At 34.6% G+C, this 18,059-nt stretch overlaps 2 protein-coding genes across 5 annotated transcripts; one reads left to right on the top strand and one right to left on the bottom strand.

Moving 5' to 3' along the window:
• The first annotated feature begins 6,981 nt into the window (after positions 1–6,981).
• On the top strand, positions 6,982–9,610 carry LOC107778935 (interactor of constitutive active ROPs 4-like). Of its 3 annotated transcripts, XM_016599261.2 has the most exons (3): positions 6,982–7,429; positions 8,224–8,296; positions 8,410–9,610. In XM_016599261.2, exons 2-3 carry the CDS (start codon positions 8,283–8,285, stop codon positions 9,410–9,412), a joined length of 1,017 nt encoding a protein of 338 aa, XP_016454747.1. In that variant the 5' UTR covers positions 6,982–7,429; positions 8,224–8,282; the 3' UTR covers positions 9,413–9,610. The 3 variants fall into 3 exon arrangements, with proteins under 3 accessions (XP_016454747.1, XP_016454748.1, XP_075097782.1); XM_016599262.2 differs by lacking the exon at positions 6,982–7,429 and having other exon boundaries at positions 7,445–8,296; positions 8,381–9,610; XM_075241681.1 differs by lacking the exon at positions 6,982–7,429 and having other exon boundaries at positions 7,446–8,296.
• A 2,484-nt stretch (positions 9,611–12,094) lies between these two features.
• Positions 12,095–17,106, bottom strand: LOC107778934 (cationic amino acid transporter 8, vacuolar-like). Of its 2 annotated transcripts, none has more exons than XM_075241680.1 (2): positions 15,082–17,106; positions 12,095–13,098 (listed from the first exon to the last, which is right to left on the bottom strand). In XM_075241680.1, exon 1 carries the CDS (start codon positions 16,636–16,638, stop codon positions 15,085–15,087), a length of 1,554 nt encoding a protein of 517 aa, XP_075097781.1. In that variant the 5' UTR covers positions 16,639–17,106; the 3' UTR covers positions 12,095–13,098; positions 15,082–15,084. The 2 variants fall into 2 exon arrangements, with proteins under 2 accessions (XP_075097781.1, XP_075097780.1); XM_075241679.1 differs by lacking the exon at positions 12,095–13,098 and adding an exon at positions 13,484–13,797.
• Positions 17,107–18,059: the final 953 nt, after the last annotated feature.

Below are 18,059 nucleotides of genomic sequence, written 5' to 3'. Positions count from 1 at the left end.
GTTATGTTACCACTATATATAGTTACTTTTTGTAAAATAATTTGAACCGAATGGTATATAAATTTAAAAAAGCAAAAGAATATTTTCTTGAACTTTTGTAAAACCACTATAGATATTTCTTGAATGTTTTACAAAAGTTAACATATTTAGTAATATGATAATATGAGTTGAGCTAATGAATAAAGCGAGGAGTCATATCACCATTTTAATTCGTTTGTGACTGAGACCTAGTTGTTATTGTTATATTGTTTAACAAAAGTTAGCACAAATTCCAAAATATTACAAAAAAAAAATTTAAAAATTATTTATTCTTAACTACATATCTCGAGTTTAAGTTATGAGAATGAAGTGTCCGTTGGTAGGAAAAACTTTAATGATAATTCTAAGTGAGATTTTTCGGTACAAATTTAAATTGGTGCGAGCCTTAAATAATGAATATGAAATATAAGATAGAAAAAAAAATCAAGCCTAAAGGCATTGTGAATTTCTTGTTGGTGACATTGACGTTATTACGTACTACTAATGCCATGATCTCCCCATTATATTAGATGATAAGATCAAATTTGTTGTCGGTAACTTTGTACTACTAACATTGTCATGTTCCTATTCCATGAAAACTAAAAAGGCCAAATTTCTTTTTGGTTACAATATCAGTGTACTACTTCAAATCTAGTACTACTATATATTAAATATCAGTAGTGTAGTACTCCAATTAGTAACATTGTCCATTTTCCCAGATTGATAGGGATGGATCAATATGGTTGGCAATGGGGAGAATGGGGAAACTAGTGGCCACAAGAGCAAAAACAATGTGGCTTTGCTCCGAATAGGCCCAGAAAAACATTTTTTTTCAAAGTTTTTTAACTTTTTTTGGAATAAATGTTTGGCCATATAATTTTAAATTTCACTTGAAGTTGATTTTGAAAATTTTCAGAGATTTGAAAAACTCGAAAAACTATTTTACAAAAATTTTCACTTCAAATCACTCACAAAATCCAACCGGTCATTTTGACTTTTAGAACCCCGATCCCCTAAATAAAACTCACTGTATATGCTTTTATTAATTTATAACTTGCGGGGATGGTTGGTTTGGAAGTGTTCGGGTTGAAATTGGAACACTTGGTTCCTTAGTTTGGCTTTAAAAGGCCAAGTTTGACTTCGGTCAACATTTTAAGAAAACGACCCCGGAATCAGGATTTGACGGTTCTAATAGGTTCGTATGATGATTTCGGACTTGGGCGTATGTTCGAATCGGGTTTTGGATAACCTGAGAGCGTTTTAGCACTTAATAGTGAAAAATCAACTATTTAAAGGTTTAAAGTTTTTGAAATTTGGTTTGGAGTAGGTTTTGGAGCAATCGAGGTCCGTTTGAAATTTCGAGTTTGGGAATAGCTCTGTATGGTGATTTAAGATTTGCACACAAAATTGGGTGCCATTCCGAGTAGTATAAGTATATTCCGGCGCATTCGGAGTAAGTTTGAAGAATTTGAATTTTCTAAATTGAATCAATTTGGTTTGAGGTATGATTCTTAGTTTTGATGTCGTTTTACACGTTTCGAGAGTTCGAGCGAGTCCGTTTTATGATATTAAACTTGTCGGTATGTTCGGGCAGGGCCCCGGAGGCCCCGAGTGTTAATCAGACGAGGCTCGAACCAAATTTTAGAATTTGGAGGAAGAACTGAAGCTTTCTGCTTCTGGTACGATCGCACCTGCGCTTGGACAGCCGCAGGCGCGACCCTCGCAAATGCGAGCTTTATCCGCAGAAGCGGAAAGGGAAGGGGAGGCTTGCCATCGCAGGTGCGGAACTTTGGGCGCACCTGTGAACGCGCAGATGCGAGGCTTGGCAGGTGAGGGAAAAGTCGCACGTGCGAGGTTTTTCCGCAGGTGATGTACACCTTCCGCATGTGCGAAAAACCTGCCTGGACAGAACCTTAAAAACGGACGAGGCTCAGTTCATTTTAGTTCGTTTTTCTTCCATGTTTGGGCGATTTCAGAACTTTTTGAGAGGGGATTTAAACTAGAAAATTGGAAGGTAAGTTAATTCTACACACCTTGAGTTAAATATATAGATTATGGGTAGATTATAATTGGTAAATCTTGAAAATCAAGGGTTTAGATGAAAAACCTAGATTTTTATAAAAATGAGATTTTAACCACGAAAATGGTTATGGAATTGGATAGAAATTATATATTTGAGTTCTTGAGATTATGGGTAGCGTTTTTCTCCAAAACTTTTCAGAATCCGGGCACGTGGGCCCGGGGTAAATTTTGGGATTTTTACCATTTTGGATAGGCTAATTTATTTTATAGTCTAATTTCGAATTTTTGAACATGTACTAATTATTTTATATAACTTTTGGATAGTTTCGGATTTTTCGGTATCGAATTGAGGTTTTTACGCGACATTTTGATCGGAAAGTGGACTTTGAGACAATGTAAGTCTCTTGTCTAATCTTGTGAGGGGGAAATCACCACATATATGATTAAATTAATAATTATTGCTAAGTGTGGGGGCTACGTACGCACGAGGTGACGAGAGTCCGTACGTAGCTACTATTTATGTTAAAGTCCGGGTAGTTTAGGACTCAAATCATGAATTACATGTGTAAATTGTATTCTTTATTTAATTAAATTATTTGTAATATATATTATGAATTGTTAGGGAAAAATATTAAAAGATGGGAATCCTATATACTTAATTTCTGTTTAAATTAATTAATTATTAAAAGAAACTGTCCATCCTCTCGAATTAGTCTTATAATAAATATACTCTCATTCCGGAGGTACATAAGAAAATGTCCTCCTTTCTTGTGGAGCGGGCCGAACGCCTCGACAGTATAGATGTAACGACGGAATGCCGCACGTCCCTCGGCAGTGTACACGACACTCTGAATCGGGCCGTACGACCTCGGCAGAAATTGTGCCTAATAATAATAATTACACGATACCTTGATATTTTAATTGTAGCTTGTGAATTTAATTAATAGATTAAAAATTATTGCATTTGAAGAAATTTAATTATTTATGTTGGTTAAATAAAATTATTGTTAACTAAGTGAATTATGTTGATTTAAAATATTTTTATTTTTATTTTATTTATTATTATTGACCCTTAGTGAGTGTCAAAGTCGACCATCTCGTCTCTACCTCTTCGAGATTAGGCTTGGTACTTACTGGGTACACGTTGTTTACGTACTCATGTTATACTTGCTGCAGTTTTTTGTGCAGGACCTGATACAAGTGCTATAGTTGGACCTATCAGCGCGCACCCACGATATCCAGAGTCTTAGTGATGAGCTGCCCTTCTGAGCCATTATGCAGCTACCAGTGTCTCTTACTGAATTTTTATTTTGTCTATTCTATTTCAGACAGTATTTATTTTTTTGTATAATCTACTAGATGCTCATATACTTGTGACACCAGGTCTTGGCACACACATTAATAGAATTTTTTTGATTTAATTATTTTCTTGGTTATTTTAATTTACTAGATCCTTTCACATTTGTTTTGATCATTGCAAGTAAGAAGAGTTTAATTACTCGGTTAGTTTTAAAAATAATTGAATATGTGTTTAAATTACTTGTTGACTTGCCTAGCTGTAGTGTTGGGCGTCATCACGACCTTTAGGTGAAACTGGGTCATAACACAAAAATTCAAAAATAACTCCAATTGCATTCAGGTCCAAACACAACTCTAATTTTCAAAATATCATTTTCACTTGAATTTATTTTTCCGGAATTTCACAATTCTTATGTCGAAACGCCACTTAATCTGAATAGTTGTCCATTTAGCCATTGAATGTGTAATATATATTATAACTAATATACGTACACTGCCTAAAAAATATATAGTGAAACTGACTGGGTATTTATATAACCGTGTGAGACACAATAAACCAAATTTGCGTGAGGCTTTGCACACTATTTTTTTTTTACTTTTTTTCTTTTTTTTCTTTACACACGTTCATCCTAAGGTCTCTACTGTTTGCAGTAATTCAAATGTGAGAAAATGATTAAATATACTTTTGAGCAGCTTTAATTATTTAAGTATGATAACAGTGAGCAGTTTTGATCTCTATCAACTATTTAACAAATTTACAAACTTTTTGAAGAAATAGAGAACCTTGCAAAAATAATAGTCAAAGGAGAAAAAGCTCATTCGCCAAAGATTTATTCTTCTTTAAAGATGATCTATTTCATACAAATATTCTAGACTAAGTTATGCTTCTTACTTACCCAAACTTGCCAAAAATGTTCCTTAATTCAGTACGCAGTAGTCTTAATTTAAGTGTTTAAATGATTTTTTTTTTGACAAATTTAAAGGCTGCTTGTGTATTTAGCAAATAGAAAAATTTACAAAGTACTCATATAAAGAGAAAGTAGTACAGAGTTCCTAAAATTTTGGTGTCTGTTGTGGATATTTCGTGCCATGTACATTGAAGATTGACTAGTCTTGACATGGTGAAAAGGCATACCAATGGACTAATGCCTAAGTTATATCTAGCGTTTGGTCGTCGATTTGATTGAAACTTGAAAAAGAGTTTTTAAAATTGTGTTTGAACGTACATTTTATTTGAAAAAAAGTTGAAATTTTATGAACGGAAAAAAAAATTCACCCAAAAGCTGTCCTAAACCAGTTTTTAGGAACTTGAAATTTTTTTTTCAAAATATGATCATATTTCATAAACAAACAATATTTTCAAAAAAAAATTTAAAAAATGAAGCCAAAATATATGTCCAAATGGGAGCATAAAATGACAAGCTTGTTTGGACAAGATTAGTTACCATAAATTGGGATTTTTACCTTCCTATACTATATATTTATTACCCTCTCTAATCAAGTTTTAACTTAATTATATAGGAATATACAATTTATCAATTATATACAAAATAAGTTTAAATAAGTATTCCTTTATATTAGAAATTGAATAAAGAATCTCCATCCCTACGCGTTCTCTCTCTCTTTCTCCGTCTCTCTCTCTCTCTCTCTCTCTCTCTCTCTCTCTCTCTCTCTCTCTCTCTTCTATGTTACTACCCCAAATTTCTTCCTTCGTTTTTCTCTGCTTTTCATCCTTTTTTTCCTCAGAAAATTCATCAATGAATTTTAATTGTTACAATATAGAGTTTTCTTTTTCATGTTGCACAATTGGTGTTCGAATTGAAATTGCCAATCAATAAATTTTGAAGATATTTGATTCTCCATCATTGACATACATTAAAAAGCTCCGAAGCTTTGAATTCGAATTTGGATTTTCAAAAACTATTATTTGTTTGGATTGGGTGTTGTTGCAAACAATTGAAAATATTTTTTGGAGTTTATAGCTCAATTTTGAGGGTGTTTGGTGAAGATTAGACTTGATTTTGCCTGAATTTCAGATTGAAACTCGAAAAAGAAGAAGAAGAAGAAGAAGAAGAAGAAGAAGAAGAAGAAGAAGAAGAAGAAGAAGACATGACATACACTATACTTACGAAATTGTATTAAAGTTGTATGTAAATTGTATTTAATTGTATTCTGTTGTAGTTATATATTTTTTATTTGAATATTGTATGAAAGTTGAAAAATAGTTGTATAATGTAAGAATCTTTGTATTTAGGTTATAAATACTATCTTTTTACATAAAGTTGTTGATATGTATCAAAATTGTATTAAGAAAGGAATTTTTGATTGAAATTTCTGAGAGGAAGAACACTCCACATACAAAATATATACAAATCATATACAAAAGACATTGAATAAAATTTGTATAAAAATTGTATTTAAGTTGTATGATGTTGTAGTTGTATTTAACTGGGTAAAAATGATATATGAAAGTTGTAGATAAGTTATAAAAAAAAATTGTATACTATATAATTAGTCGTATAAATCATACAAAAACATAGACGATAATCGCAATGATTACTGTGGGTGAAATCCATTACGACCATGAGTTATGATCGCATCCTTGCATTAATTCGTGGGAATAGTTTAGGATAAAAGAATATTTTTGAGCATTTAAAATAAATTGTTTCAACTTTTCTCTGTTTCAAAAAATCCAAACCTTAATTGTGATTCGTTCCTTTCATTATCATCTATATATAGAGGAAGTGATTCTTAAATAATACTTTTTTCCTTTTCATTTTACATAAATACTACAATTAAGGCACTATGGGAAAGAGGAGAAGGAGAAAAAAAAAAGAAGAAAAATGGTGTAACTGAATTCCCTAATATTTTAATTTCATGACCCACAGTGTACATGGAGCTTCTATGACAATAGATACCTAAATACATAAAATGAACTAGACCCAAACACCCACTAGACCTGTAGCGGGCTCACCATAAGCTGAGTAGTGAAGAAGATCCCTATAAAAATCCATATCATCCTGATGAAGTATACCTGCATTCATTAAAAGATGCAGCGCTCCCGGAAAAAGGGATATGAGTACATGTAGAATAGTACTCGTATGTAAGGCAGTCAAAACAACATATAAAAATACGGTAACTCAAATAAGAGGCAAATAAAATACATCAAGAAACTACAAAATATCCCATAAGGTACTAATAATGGATTATATTTGGAGAGAGGCGATAGAGAATAGATAAAGAAGAGAGGAGAGAATAGGTAAAAGATGTAACTAAATCTCCTAATTTAAGGCACTAATAATGAATTGTATATAATTTGTAAGTAATCATTGTTTAGGGCGGGTAATATACAAAATTAGGACAATTTTGGTAAATAAGTTTCAAATATTGTATAGGAAGGAAAAAATCTCTTTGCATAATCGCAAGGCCCAAGAAAAAAATAATGTTTTGTTATTTTTAACTTAATATATAAAATACATTTTTCTTATATAAAATTATTCGGGACGGTTCCGTATTTTTTCGATTTATTTTTGAAAAATTTTATACACTCTTTCGACTACCAAACGTAAATAGTCTCTTTTTCTGCCTCCTTAGCCATGGCGAAATTTACAAGATAGTAGATGGACATATCATTCCTTTATTTAACGGTTCAAAGTCCAATAGATGCTTCTTTTACAGGGAAGGGAAAAAGTTGAAAGATTTAAATGCCAGCACTACTATCCATAAGCTCTGAGACAGGGAAAGTTGAAAGAAGCAAATAAATAAGGCATTGGCTTTCCAAATTGAGTTTCCCCAACAGCAATGTGCATATTTTTATAGTGTCACCCTGCCTTCAACGTTCAAAAACCCCTCTTGTCTTACCATAGATGATGCACTTAAATAATACAGGGTCACCACTATTAATTCAAATCTTTAAATTCTGTCCTACTTCCACTGCCTACTAACTGGCCATAAGACTTTTTTTGTTGATTCTTTTTCTTTTCAAGTAGGTGTTTCTTTATAGTATTAACAAAAGGAATAAACAGAAAAAGTGGCATTTGAGGAGGAGAATTTGGAAATTCACTGAGAATCTAAGTGTTAAGCATCCCAGGTAAGTTAGCCATGTTTCCATTTTCTTGATTAATTTGTCATTTCCTGATGAATTTAGTGTCAATAGCCAAAAGTCGAATTTTTTCTTTCTTTCTCACGAATCGTAATTGTGATAATAAACAAAGAAAACTTAAGAGAAACACGGTTATGAACAAGTAATAGAGCAAAGTTTCTCTCCTGATGTTCACATTTTCATCTTAGCTTTCACAAATCAATCATTAGACTGAACTAGAACATTCTAGCATGTTGTTTTGTCAAGCATCTTTTTAGTGAGGATTTGAGCATATTTGGCCACACAACCATAACTAGTAATCTCCCCCTTTCCTTTATATATAGAGTATTTGACTGGACTTGAAATCTAAGAAGAAATGATGATTTTTGGCTCGTACTTGTGGTCCTGAATATGTTACGTTTGATATTTGTTACTATAAAAGTATTTTACTAAGGATAAAAACTTTAAAGTTAAAGAGTTTGCCAATGTAGAAAAGTGTTACTCTTTTTGAAATAAACTAAAAAGAAAACTGGGTTACATAAAATAGAATATAGGAAGTAATAATTGCAGGAAAATGTTACAACCTACTTATATTGTCTTCATAATATTGAAAGATAGTGAAAATATGCACATCTTTTAATGATATCGACCCATGCATTGGGGAAAAACTGGACTGGAAGTTTTGCCTTTGCTCTCTGTTCTAGAAGCATGCTTCACCAGTATCTCAATGGGTGGAATTATGTGTGTTGTTAATTCTTCATCATTAATAAACAGACAACTCCACCTTTTTTATTTTTTTACAGAGATCAAGACTAAAGTTGTTGGAATCTTTGTTCATAAACTCTTTTAGTAAGAAGCTAAAATGCCAAGATCAAGGTGAGTTCTTGAAACCATTTGAATCTCACTCACTCAGTAATACTACAGTAGTATTTGTCCAACTCTTTTTCTTTATTAGAGCAGTTTTCTGTTTCAACTTTCATGTTAAATAGGGTATCAGATATGGCTCAAAGGCAATCTCCTAGAGGTCCTTTACAACTCAGAACATCAAGCTCTGATTCTGATCAGAGAACTCCTAAATTGGGAAATCATCGGTCGCCCCGAGGCGCTCAATCTGATCCACTAAATCAAAGGAAACTTGGTACCAGAATTGCAGATTTGGATTCCCAACTTGGGAAAGCACAAGAAGAGCTCAAAAATCTCAAGCAGCAGTTAACTTCAGTGGAAGCAGCAAAGCAAGCAACTCAAGAACAGCTTGAGATAAAAACCAAGAAACCTACTGTCCCACAACCTGAGGAAATCCAAGAACCAAGAGAAACTGATGTTTTTGAAGTTTCACTTGAGAATGTGAAAGTGGAACCACAAAATGTTGATATTTGCAATCCCACTAATGAAGATGAGCTAAAGATCACAGCTTTGTCATATGAGGAGCTGGATTTGAAGAATGAAGAAATAAGCTTGTTGAAAGCCAAGTTGGAGGAGAAAGAAAAAGAGCTTCAAGTTTTTTGTCAAGAAAATGAGAACCTGAAGAAGGAAGTGAATGAAAAGACACTGGAAATTTCATCCAATAAAGCCAAAGCAGAGGAAATGAATCTCAAGTTCAACCAAGTAATTCAAGAACTTGAAACAAGTAAGAGTAATGCTTTTGAGATAAATGAGAAGCTTGAAGCAAGCGAAAAGGCGAAGGAGGAATTAGAGAGTGAGATGAAGAAACTGAGAGTACAAACAGAACAATGGAGGAAAGCTGCAGATGCTGCAGCAGCTGTGCTGGCTGGAGAAGTGGAGATGAATGGGAGAAGGCTTTCTGAGAGGTGTGGATCAATGGATTATAAGCGCTATGGTAATGTATTCGAACCAGAAGTTGGAGGATATGGTAGTTACATGGGTTACCCAGAGGTAAATGATGACTCTGATGATGGTTTTGGACATGTGAAGAGAAAAGGTTCTGGTATTAAGATGTTTGGCGATTTGTGGAGGAAGAAGAGCCAGAAATAAGCTATTTTTAACACTCAGAAAACTTCTTTGTCAAATGTCTTTGTTAGAAAAATGGTTGCTTACCATTTTTGAATCTTCTTCATGACATCCAACCAACACAAATATGTTGTATTTAAATTTCTAGGATAGTTTTCTTGTTTCTTTCTAGCCAAGGAGGTTTGAAACCATAATATGATATTTCTATGGCTTGATAAGAAATGAATCTTCGGCCTAACTCAACCATAAAAGCTAGCTCAAGATCTGAGTTCCTAAGACCATAAAAGGAAACAACACCCAACTCTTTCACCAATATGGAACATTTAACATCTACAATCATATTAGTGGTCAGAAGAATCTTCTTGGATCTATGATCTATGTTTTCACTATAGAGCATACAGAAGTTATATGGCAGAGAACCTTTTCATCTAAGAACAAAAAACATATTGGAGTTTAGATGAAATAAAGGTGTTCTTTTTCAGAATAAATTAGCAGCTAGAGTCATAGAAACTGACCATCTAGGTATCATCATTTTTTTTGGATAACCGTGTTGTCCGGGTCAGTTTGCACGCACCTCGACTAGTTCCATGGGATACTTGCTACCTTCCACGAGCAACAGGTACATGTAACTCTATCCATCAAAGCTGGGAGAAATAACCTAATATTTTTCTACCATCTGGGATCTGAACCTGAGACCTCATGATTCTCAACCCGCTTTAATACTAGAACAAAAAGAACATAACCGTTATTTCTTTCATCTAATCAGTTTGAATGAGCTAACGCATGAGAATAGGTGATCCTATGGAATTGAAAACTGTCCAATGGTGTCTATCCCCTCACAAAACAGTCAAGGAAATAGTTGAAACAGAATATGGTATGATATATGGGAGTTCCACACCTTTAACCTGAGGTGGAAATACATCACATACTACAGAACAAGATAACCATCCTCCAGAAAGTACTTCCATTTCTTCTCATTAAATCAAAGCCTTGAGGTTCCAATCCTGAATTTACTCCATTGAAATGAACAAGCAGAAGTATTTCTTTTCAGCCATAGCAAAGCTTTGTGGATTGTTGATCTTGTTTCGTAGCACTCATACATGAGTATATTACCAATCTTCACTGCACTGCAATGGTCATAATAGAATCTACTATAATAGAAAGCTTTAATAGACCAACAGGCAGAAGCTATTGTAGCACCTTCTTTTTTCCTCTAGCTGTACCATTTGCACTACTGTCCTGTAATTTTAATCAGCTAAAATTTTTCATGAGTTGAAGCGAAATTTTGCACTAAAGTTAGTAGCAAACGGCAACCTATGTCAACTACTACACAAATGAATAACTTTGTAATGCATATAGCACTGCACAAATGATTAATCAAATTGAGTAAAATAAAAAAGAAAAGGTAAAATCAACATTGCTAGTCAAACTTAAAAACCCAATTTTCTTGCCACGGATACTTCAGCAATTAACCCAAAATAACCGGAAAAGCAGTTTAAATATTTGGGGTAGAAAAGAGTGTTAGAACTTTTGTCAACATTTTACAAAAGAATTTTATACCTCATTCTCTCATGTTCCCAATACAGTATATTGGATCCACCTGTATTGTTTCTTTTTCCTACCTTATTTTAATGCAGGGGATGTCACACATCGTATTGGGGCGGGATGGATGAAATGGAGGCTTGCTTCCGGCGTCTTGTGTGATAAAAATGTTCCACCAAGACTTAAAAAGGGAAGTTCTATAGAGCAGTGGTCAGACCGACTTTGTTGTATGGGGCAGAATATTGGCCAGTCAAGAACTCCCATGTCCAGAAGATGAAGGTGACTGAGATGAGGATGTTGAGATGGATGTGCGGGCATACCAGGTTAGACAGAATTAGAAATGAAGTTATCCGGGACAAAGTGAGTGTGACCTCTGTGGAGGACAAGATCCGGGAGGCGAGACTAAGATGGTTCGGGCATGTGAAGAGGAGAGGCACAAATGCTCCAGTGAGGAGATGTGAGAGGTTGGCCTTGGATGGCCAACGGAGAGGTAGGGCAGGCCGAAGATGTATTGGGGAGAGATGATTAGGCAAGATATGGCGTTGCTCCAGCTTACTGAGGACATGAGCATGGATAGGAAGGTATGGAGGTTGAGAATTAGGGTAGAGAGATAGGTAGTCGAGTTTTGTCTTTGTTTGTTACAGTAGCTTTAGTACCACTTAGTGTCATTCGTGTATTTTCGTCTTTCTAGACTTCTGTAACTACTTGTTGTTGCCTTCTTTTGGTTTTCTAATTGCACTACCTAGTGTTAGTTTTGTGTTTTCGTTTGGTTTCCTGATTTGCTTGCTTGTCATTGCCCCTTCCCTTTTATCTTTTTTGAGCTGAGGGTGTACCGTAAACAACCTCTACCTTTTTAAAGGTAGGGGGTAAGTCTACGTACACATTACCCTCCCCAGACCTCACTTGTGAGAATACACTCGGTTTGTTGTAGTTGTTGTATTTTAATGCAGGGAAAAAAAGAAAGAAGCGCATCCAAAAGAGAAGCCATTTCCAATCCCATTAACTCAAGGACAGATCCTGCTTCATCTAATTGATGTTCATAAAATCATGTATTACATATGTCATTCTTCTCTGAAAGTGAAGTTAGTTGACAAAGGAAGCACCGCCCAGTTGCGCCTTAGCCAAGAGTAGACTTCGGTCCAACAAAGCCGGTAAAAATATCACTATAAGCGAATAACTGAGACAATACTTTACTTCAGAAGCACAAATAGTAGTTACCAAATAAGTTATAGATACAATTTCGCCAAATCTTATGTGGTCCCACATTGAATTTGCAGCAGCACCTGGATCATTACAGACACTGTCTGAACACATCTATAAACCATGTGATTGGATGAGAAAGGGGATTAATGCACTAAGGATAACTGGAACAGTATCTTGATACTAAAGTTCCACATTCACAGCTCCACAAACAAATTCATTGAGAAAGTGATCTCATCCGATTCAGTTCCAAGGAAAACCACAATCCCCACAACAGACTCACTTTCTTAAATCTAACTACTATGTAGCCCACCTTTTCGGGAAAATAAGGCCACAGGCATTGTTATGAAATCACTCAAGTTTTAAGATATTAAATATGCTTCCCCTTGAAGAAGCGTCTCTTTTCTAATATTCAATGAAATTACCTAACCTTAATTGGAAAAGGAAGAACAGCTCTTTTCTAATACTACTTTGGTGAAACAATATTTGGCGGTTTTATTTGAAGCCAATAAAGGCTGTATTTGCTGGGAATGGGATCAAATAAAATCAGATTGTGGTGAGATTGGGAATAGGCAGGGGAAAGGTGGAGGGGTAAGTGTAGAAGCGCAAGGAGACGGAAGGAAGAAGATGGACAAATTATGGCATAAACTTCTTGGTCGTTGACTGATCTGGGTTCTTAGAATTCGAGGATATAGTTATTGTGTGATCACACAAAGTATGGATTTATCCAGTAAAATGGGACGCCAAAGAACAAGGTAATTAATAGTGAATTACTGGTCACTATTAAGTCACCTATCAATCCTCACCTTTCATGGTCACTACCTAAATGCACAAATGAAATAGATACAACACCTGATTCAAGTCCACACTTTAACTCTGAGTTCTCCAAAATCTAGATCAAGAAAGAGAATGGAATTTTAGTTACCCGTTTGTGCGACCAGAAATCATTCTAGCCCCTCGGAGAGTTTCTGTGCCATTCCAAAATTCAAATGGATTAGTTTCAGAGCTTATTTTCACGGTTTTTTGTTCAAAGACAAAAGAAAGTAAACTGGCATTCTTGCATTCACTGATATCATTCACAAATACCGCAAAGTGGAATTGACGACATTTGAAGTAACTATAGAAATAAAAATAACAATCAAACTCTTTAAGAGCTCTACATGGTTTGTTTTAATACATATAACTACTAGCAAACCATTAAGGAACATTTGGAACACAATCCCTGCGAGTATATGCTGGAATATATGTTAGGAAAGAAATTTGAGATGCTTTGAAGGCAGAAAGTTAGTGTACAGCAACTTAAACATAGTTGCTTATGGCTTTTGGCTTTATGGTGTTATCTTCAGGATGTAAAGGATGAAAATAGCATGTTAGATTTCATACTCTTTGCAAGATTAGGACCTTTTTTGTGTACAGATATCCTTCTTTTTGGTTTTTGTACAGAAGGATTACTGTCTCCTGTACAGTCTTAGCACCAACTTGGTGCTAAGTTGTTGCATTTTCAATGCATAATCTACTTACCTTCTCAAAAAAAAAAAAAAAAAAACTACTAGGAAATGACATGACGCTTATTCCAAATCACCTAGTACATAACTGTGCAAGCTTAGCAACTTCAGGAAACACATGAGCACAGGAATGCCTCTTGATTGGAACTTCTGTTCTTGTATCTGGAATAAATTAAGAATTTATCGAGTCATCAAATACAAGACACAATAGCTACTATCCACACAACATGATTTAATAGATTGAAATTAAAGAATACCTCCTTCATTTCCTTTCTAATGGACAAACTACAAATCTACTAATCACATTTGCATTAAGATGCTAAAAACGAGGTTGATCTCGTTCAGGGTAACTGAGAAGGGAACACAGATCAAACTATTATGACTTATTTTAATACCTAAATGTTTTACCTAATAGGCAAAAACTACCATTGATCCCAAAAAAGGACTTATTACTGCCTCAAAACCAAGTAATAATTCTTTCTAATTTGGGATATCCCAAAATGTTTAGCGTTATTTCACTGATAATATACCCTTCCAACGATCACCTTATAAAAAAGACTAACAACTTTCAAGAATCCAAATTCATTTAACAAATTTTAAACTTAGATGTATTCTAAACCAAGTTAATTTTCAAACATTATTTTAAAATTTTCTTCCATTACCACTGGTATAATACATAAGTGAAATTAATGTCTTCAACCCCTTGTTCAGTCAAACATAGTCATATGAAATGGGATGGAAGAAGTAAAAGTTACTGGATGCCGCTTCATCAACTAAATAGTAGTAAAAGACAGGAACATCCATTAGAATACAAAATAGTAGGAGTAAGATATAACGAGCACTAAAGCTCTTGCCTGACATTTCTATTCTCTTACGTGTGGCTATATTTCTGAACCTAGGAAGCCATACAGTATGGTTGCAAGTTATTTCTCGTATCAGCAAATCTCTGTTTCTTGTTCAACTTCATTAATTTTTAGCAATTGGAGGGGTGACATGAGTCCTTTCCTTCTCTTTCTTATACTTCTTCCCTCAACTCAAGATTCAAAACCTCCTCCTGTCTTCTGCTTATAAATGTCATTAATTTTAGAGGGTATAATCCAAGACAGATAGTAAAATTCAGATTGTTGGATATAGTTAACCTTATGATGCCCTGAATTCAGACAGAGCAACACAATCCAAATACAAAGAGCTGCTGACTTATTCATAAAATCCTATCTAAGCATAGTTTCTTACCATCTAATCAGACGAAATCAAACTATTAACGTAAAGGTTGCTTAACGAAAATGACACAAAAAGTAACTATTCTGATTGACTACGGAAGTTGGAAACTAAGGGAACACAAACCACATCACATTGATATCATTCAAATCATTAGCTATACATTCAATTCCTAAAATTTAAAATCAAATACGTGCAAAGTTCATAGAGCAATCTAAAGCATCATACCAACTATAACACTGGATTGGAACTTTCTTTTCCCTCTTCTATAACAGACTCTTGTTGATCTGGATGAGCCATATCATATGTTGCATGGACACCAACAAGTACGTAGTAAATGAACATTACAGCACTGCATAGGATGAACCGATAAAATGCCGCCTTACCCAGAGAACCTATCAAAAATATATTCATCCCAATTGACAATGATGGCAGCCATGGCACGAGAGGTACGCCCCAAACTTTAGGAAATCTTTGTTTTGGAAGCAGTGCCATTCCTAAAGTGCCCAACAACCAAAAAGAGCCAGTCACAGTATACCCAACCCAACTTTTTTCATCCATACTCCAGAGAACTGTTGCCCCAATCGATGAACCAATTACAATGGACAAGCACAGAAGAAATTTAGCCAAATCATACTTCGGAGTAACATCCGTAACGTAGTACCGCCTAACGAGCAATGCAACAGCCATAAGCATGAAAATAGAAAGCGTACTAAATGAGAACACGCTTGACAAGACATCCAAGCTCGTAAACAAAGCAAGAATGCAGCTAGTTATCGTTGTCAAGAGAGTAGCATAAATTGGTGTGCCAGTTTTTGGGTGAACCAGAGCAAACCACGGGGGAATCATATGTGCTCTCGCAATCTGAGTTGTGTATCGAGATTGTCCCATCGACCCAACAAGCATACTCGTAGTCATTCCCTTAAGTGCACAAATCCCCACCAAATACTTTGCCCAATTCATACCTATGCCCTCAAATGCAACTGAATAAGCTGCATTAACATCCACTTCAGTGTATTTAACCATCATAGTCAAAGCCAACGCCATCAAACAATAAACCACAGTGATCACAGACATTGAACTAACCAACCCCAATGGTATATCCCTCGACGGCCTCTTAGTCTCCTCAGCCATATTTGCAACCATATCAAAACCCGTATACGACCAGTACACAACTGCTGCAGCTCTAAATACCCCACCAGCTCCAAAAGGGAAAAAAGGCACTAAATTTGAACTCTTCCCATGAACAAACCCAACAATTACAATAAACAAGATTACACCAGCACTAACTATAGAACTGACCGTATTCAATATCGATGTCCTCTTTGTCCCGGTCATAGCAATCCCATTTGCAATCACAAGAATCACAACAGCTAAAGGGTCCAATAAATTAAACCCGTCAGCAAAAGAATCAATCTTGATTCTTAAAAAATCAGCATCACTCTTAATAATACTAGAAAAATAAGATGTCCAAGATCTTCCTAATCCAGCAGCCCCCACAATAGCCTCTAATAAAATATTCCCAGCAGCTATATATGCAACAAAATCACCCAACTCAACTCTCAAGAATGAAAAAGAACCACCAGCTATTGGAATATCAACAGCAAATTCAGTGTAACAGAAAACCGAAAGCAAAGCAGAAAGGCCAGAAATAGCATAAGAAAGGATAATAGCAGGGCCAGCATTAAGTCTAGTTTCTTGACCAGTAATGCTGAAAATACCTGAACCAACTACTGAACCAAAACCAAGCCACAGTAGGTCCCACCAAGTGAGGCATTGTTTCATTTCATTTTCTGACTGTTTTTTTAACTCAACTAATTCTGTGGTCTCTGTTGAACGGCAAAAAAGGCGGTTCTTGAGGCGAGTTGGGGTTTGAGAGAGGGCAGTTTTGTAAGTTGAGAAATTTTGGAAAGAGGGTTCTGGGAAAAAATCTTGCTTGCTGAAACGCCAGTATCATTTTTGGGGTTGTTGGGTTTTCGGTGAATAATCCATTGTTGTTGTTGTTGAGTTTGATTGGGTTTGAGTGGCTTTGTTGGGGGGATTTAGAATTAGAGGAGTTGTGAGATCTTGAGGATATTCTGAAATTGGCATGTTTTATGAATCAGAATATCAGATTATAGTTGAAAAGGGGGAAAATAGGAAGAGGAAATTTTGTGAAATCCCAAGATTTCAGGGGTAATCCAATCATTTGCAAGTGTAAAAATCAATTTATTTAGATGTATTTGGACGGACGGGTTGGCATAATAGGAACAACGATTTACACGAGAGCTTTTCTTTTCCATCTTTTTAATTGCCAACTTGTACTACCACGTTTTGCATAAGTAGAAAATTATTATAGGAATGAAAAAAAGATTACGCATAATTTTATATATCACCTCTTAGGTCTTGTTCCGTCGCACTAGCCTCCCTCGTAATTTATAACATTACGCTTACTTTTTTTTATAATTTTTTTGGAACTATTCTTTTAATGTATATATTATTATCGTAAAAATTTATTATTAAACTATTTTATCCTTTTCTAATCTCAAATTAATTGAGGAAGAAGATGTGGTGGAATATATTTAAAAAAAAAATCATTTTTTGGAAGCGTGGGTTATAAGTATAGATCGGGTGAGTTTTAGTTAGAAGCTAGTGATATAGCCTGCGCTTCGCGCAGTTGTAAACAACATTAGTAACTTTATAGTAACTGATATTGTTGTAAATTTTTTGAGATAGAATAGATTATATTTTTCTTGTATATTAAAATAGTAACTATATATATATATATATATATATATATATATATATATATATATATATATAATTTTTTAATTATAGTCCATTTAAAATGGTTAAAAGAAGTGAAAAACGTAACAAAGGTTAGAGACATATAATATTCGGCAAGGCCGAAAAGCATGAGTCAAGTGACAACAATTAAACATGTCTCTTTCAGTACAATCTGACTATTATTTTTTTTAAATGAACTAAATATTCTTTTAAACACGCTTCATATATAACTCGAAAATCCAAACGCTGTTGTAGCTACTTCTGTTAGCATGAAGCGACGATCTAACGGATTAAATAATCTGAAGTTGTCACAAAATTCATGAACTATTATATTATAGCCAAAAACTCATAAGTAATTCCATAAGTTAGCTCTGATTGAAAATCCTTGAGGAAGACATTCCATGTTGAAGTCATATTCTTGGATTCAGATCTAATTTCAT

Source organism: Nicotiana tabacum, chromosome 21, assembly GCF_000715075.1.
Source record: "Nicotiana tabacum cultivar K326 chromosome 21, ASM71507v2, whole genome shotgun sequence".
NCBI classification, from domain to species: Eukaryota; Viridiplantae; Streptophyta; class Magnoliopsida; order Solanales; family Solanaceae; genus Nicotiana; species Nicotiana tabacum.
The sequence above is the reverse complement of the archived record's forward strand: the minus strand, read 5'-3'. Positions and strand labels throughout refer to the sequence as shown.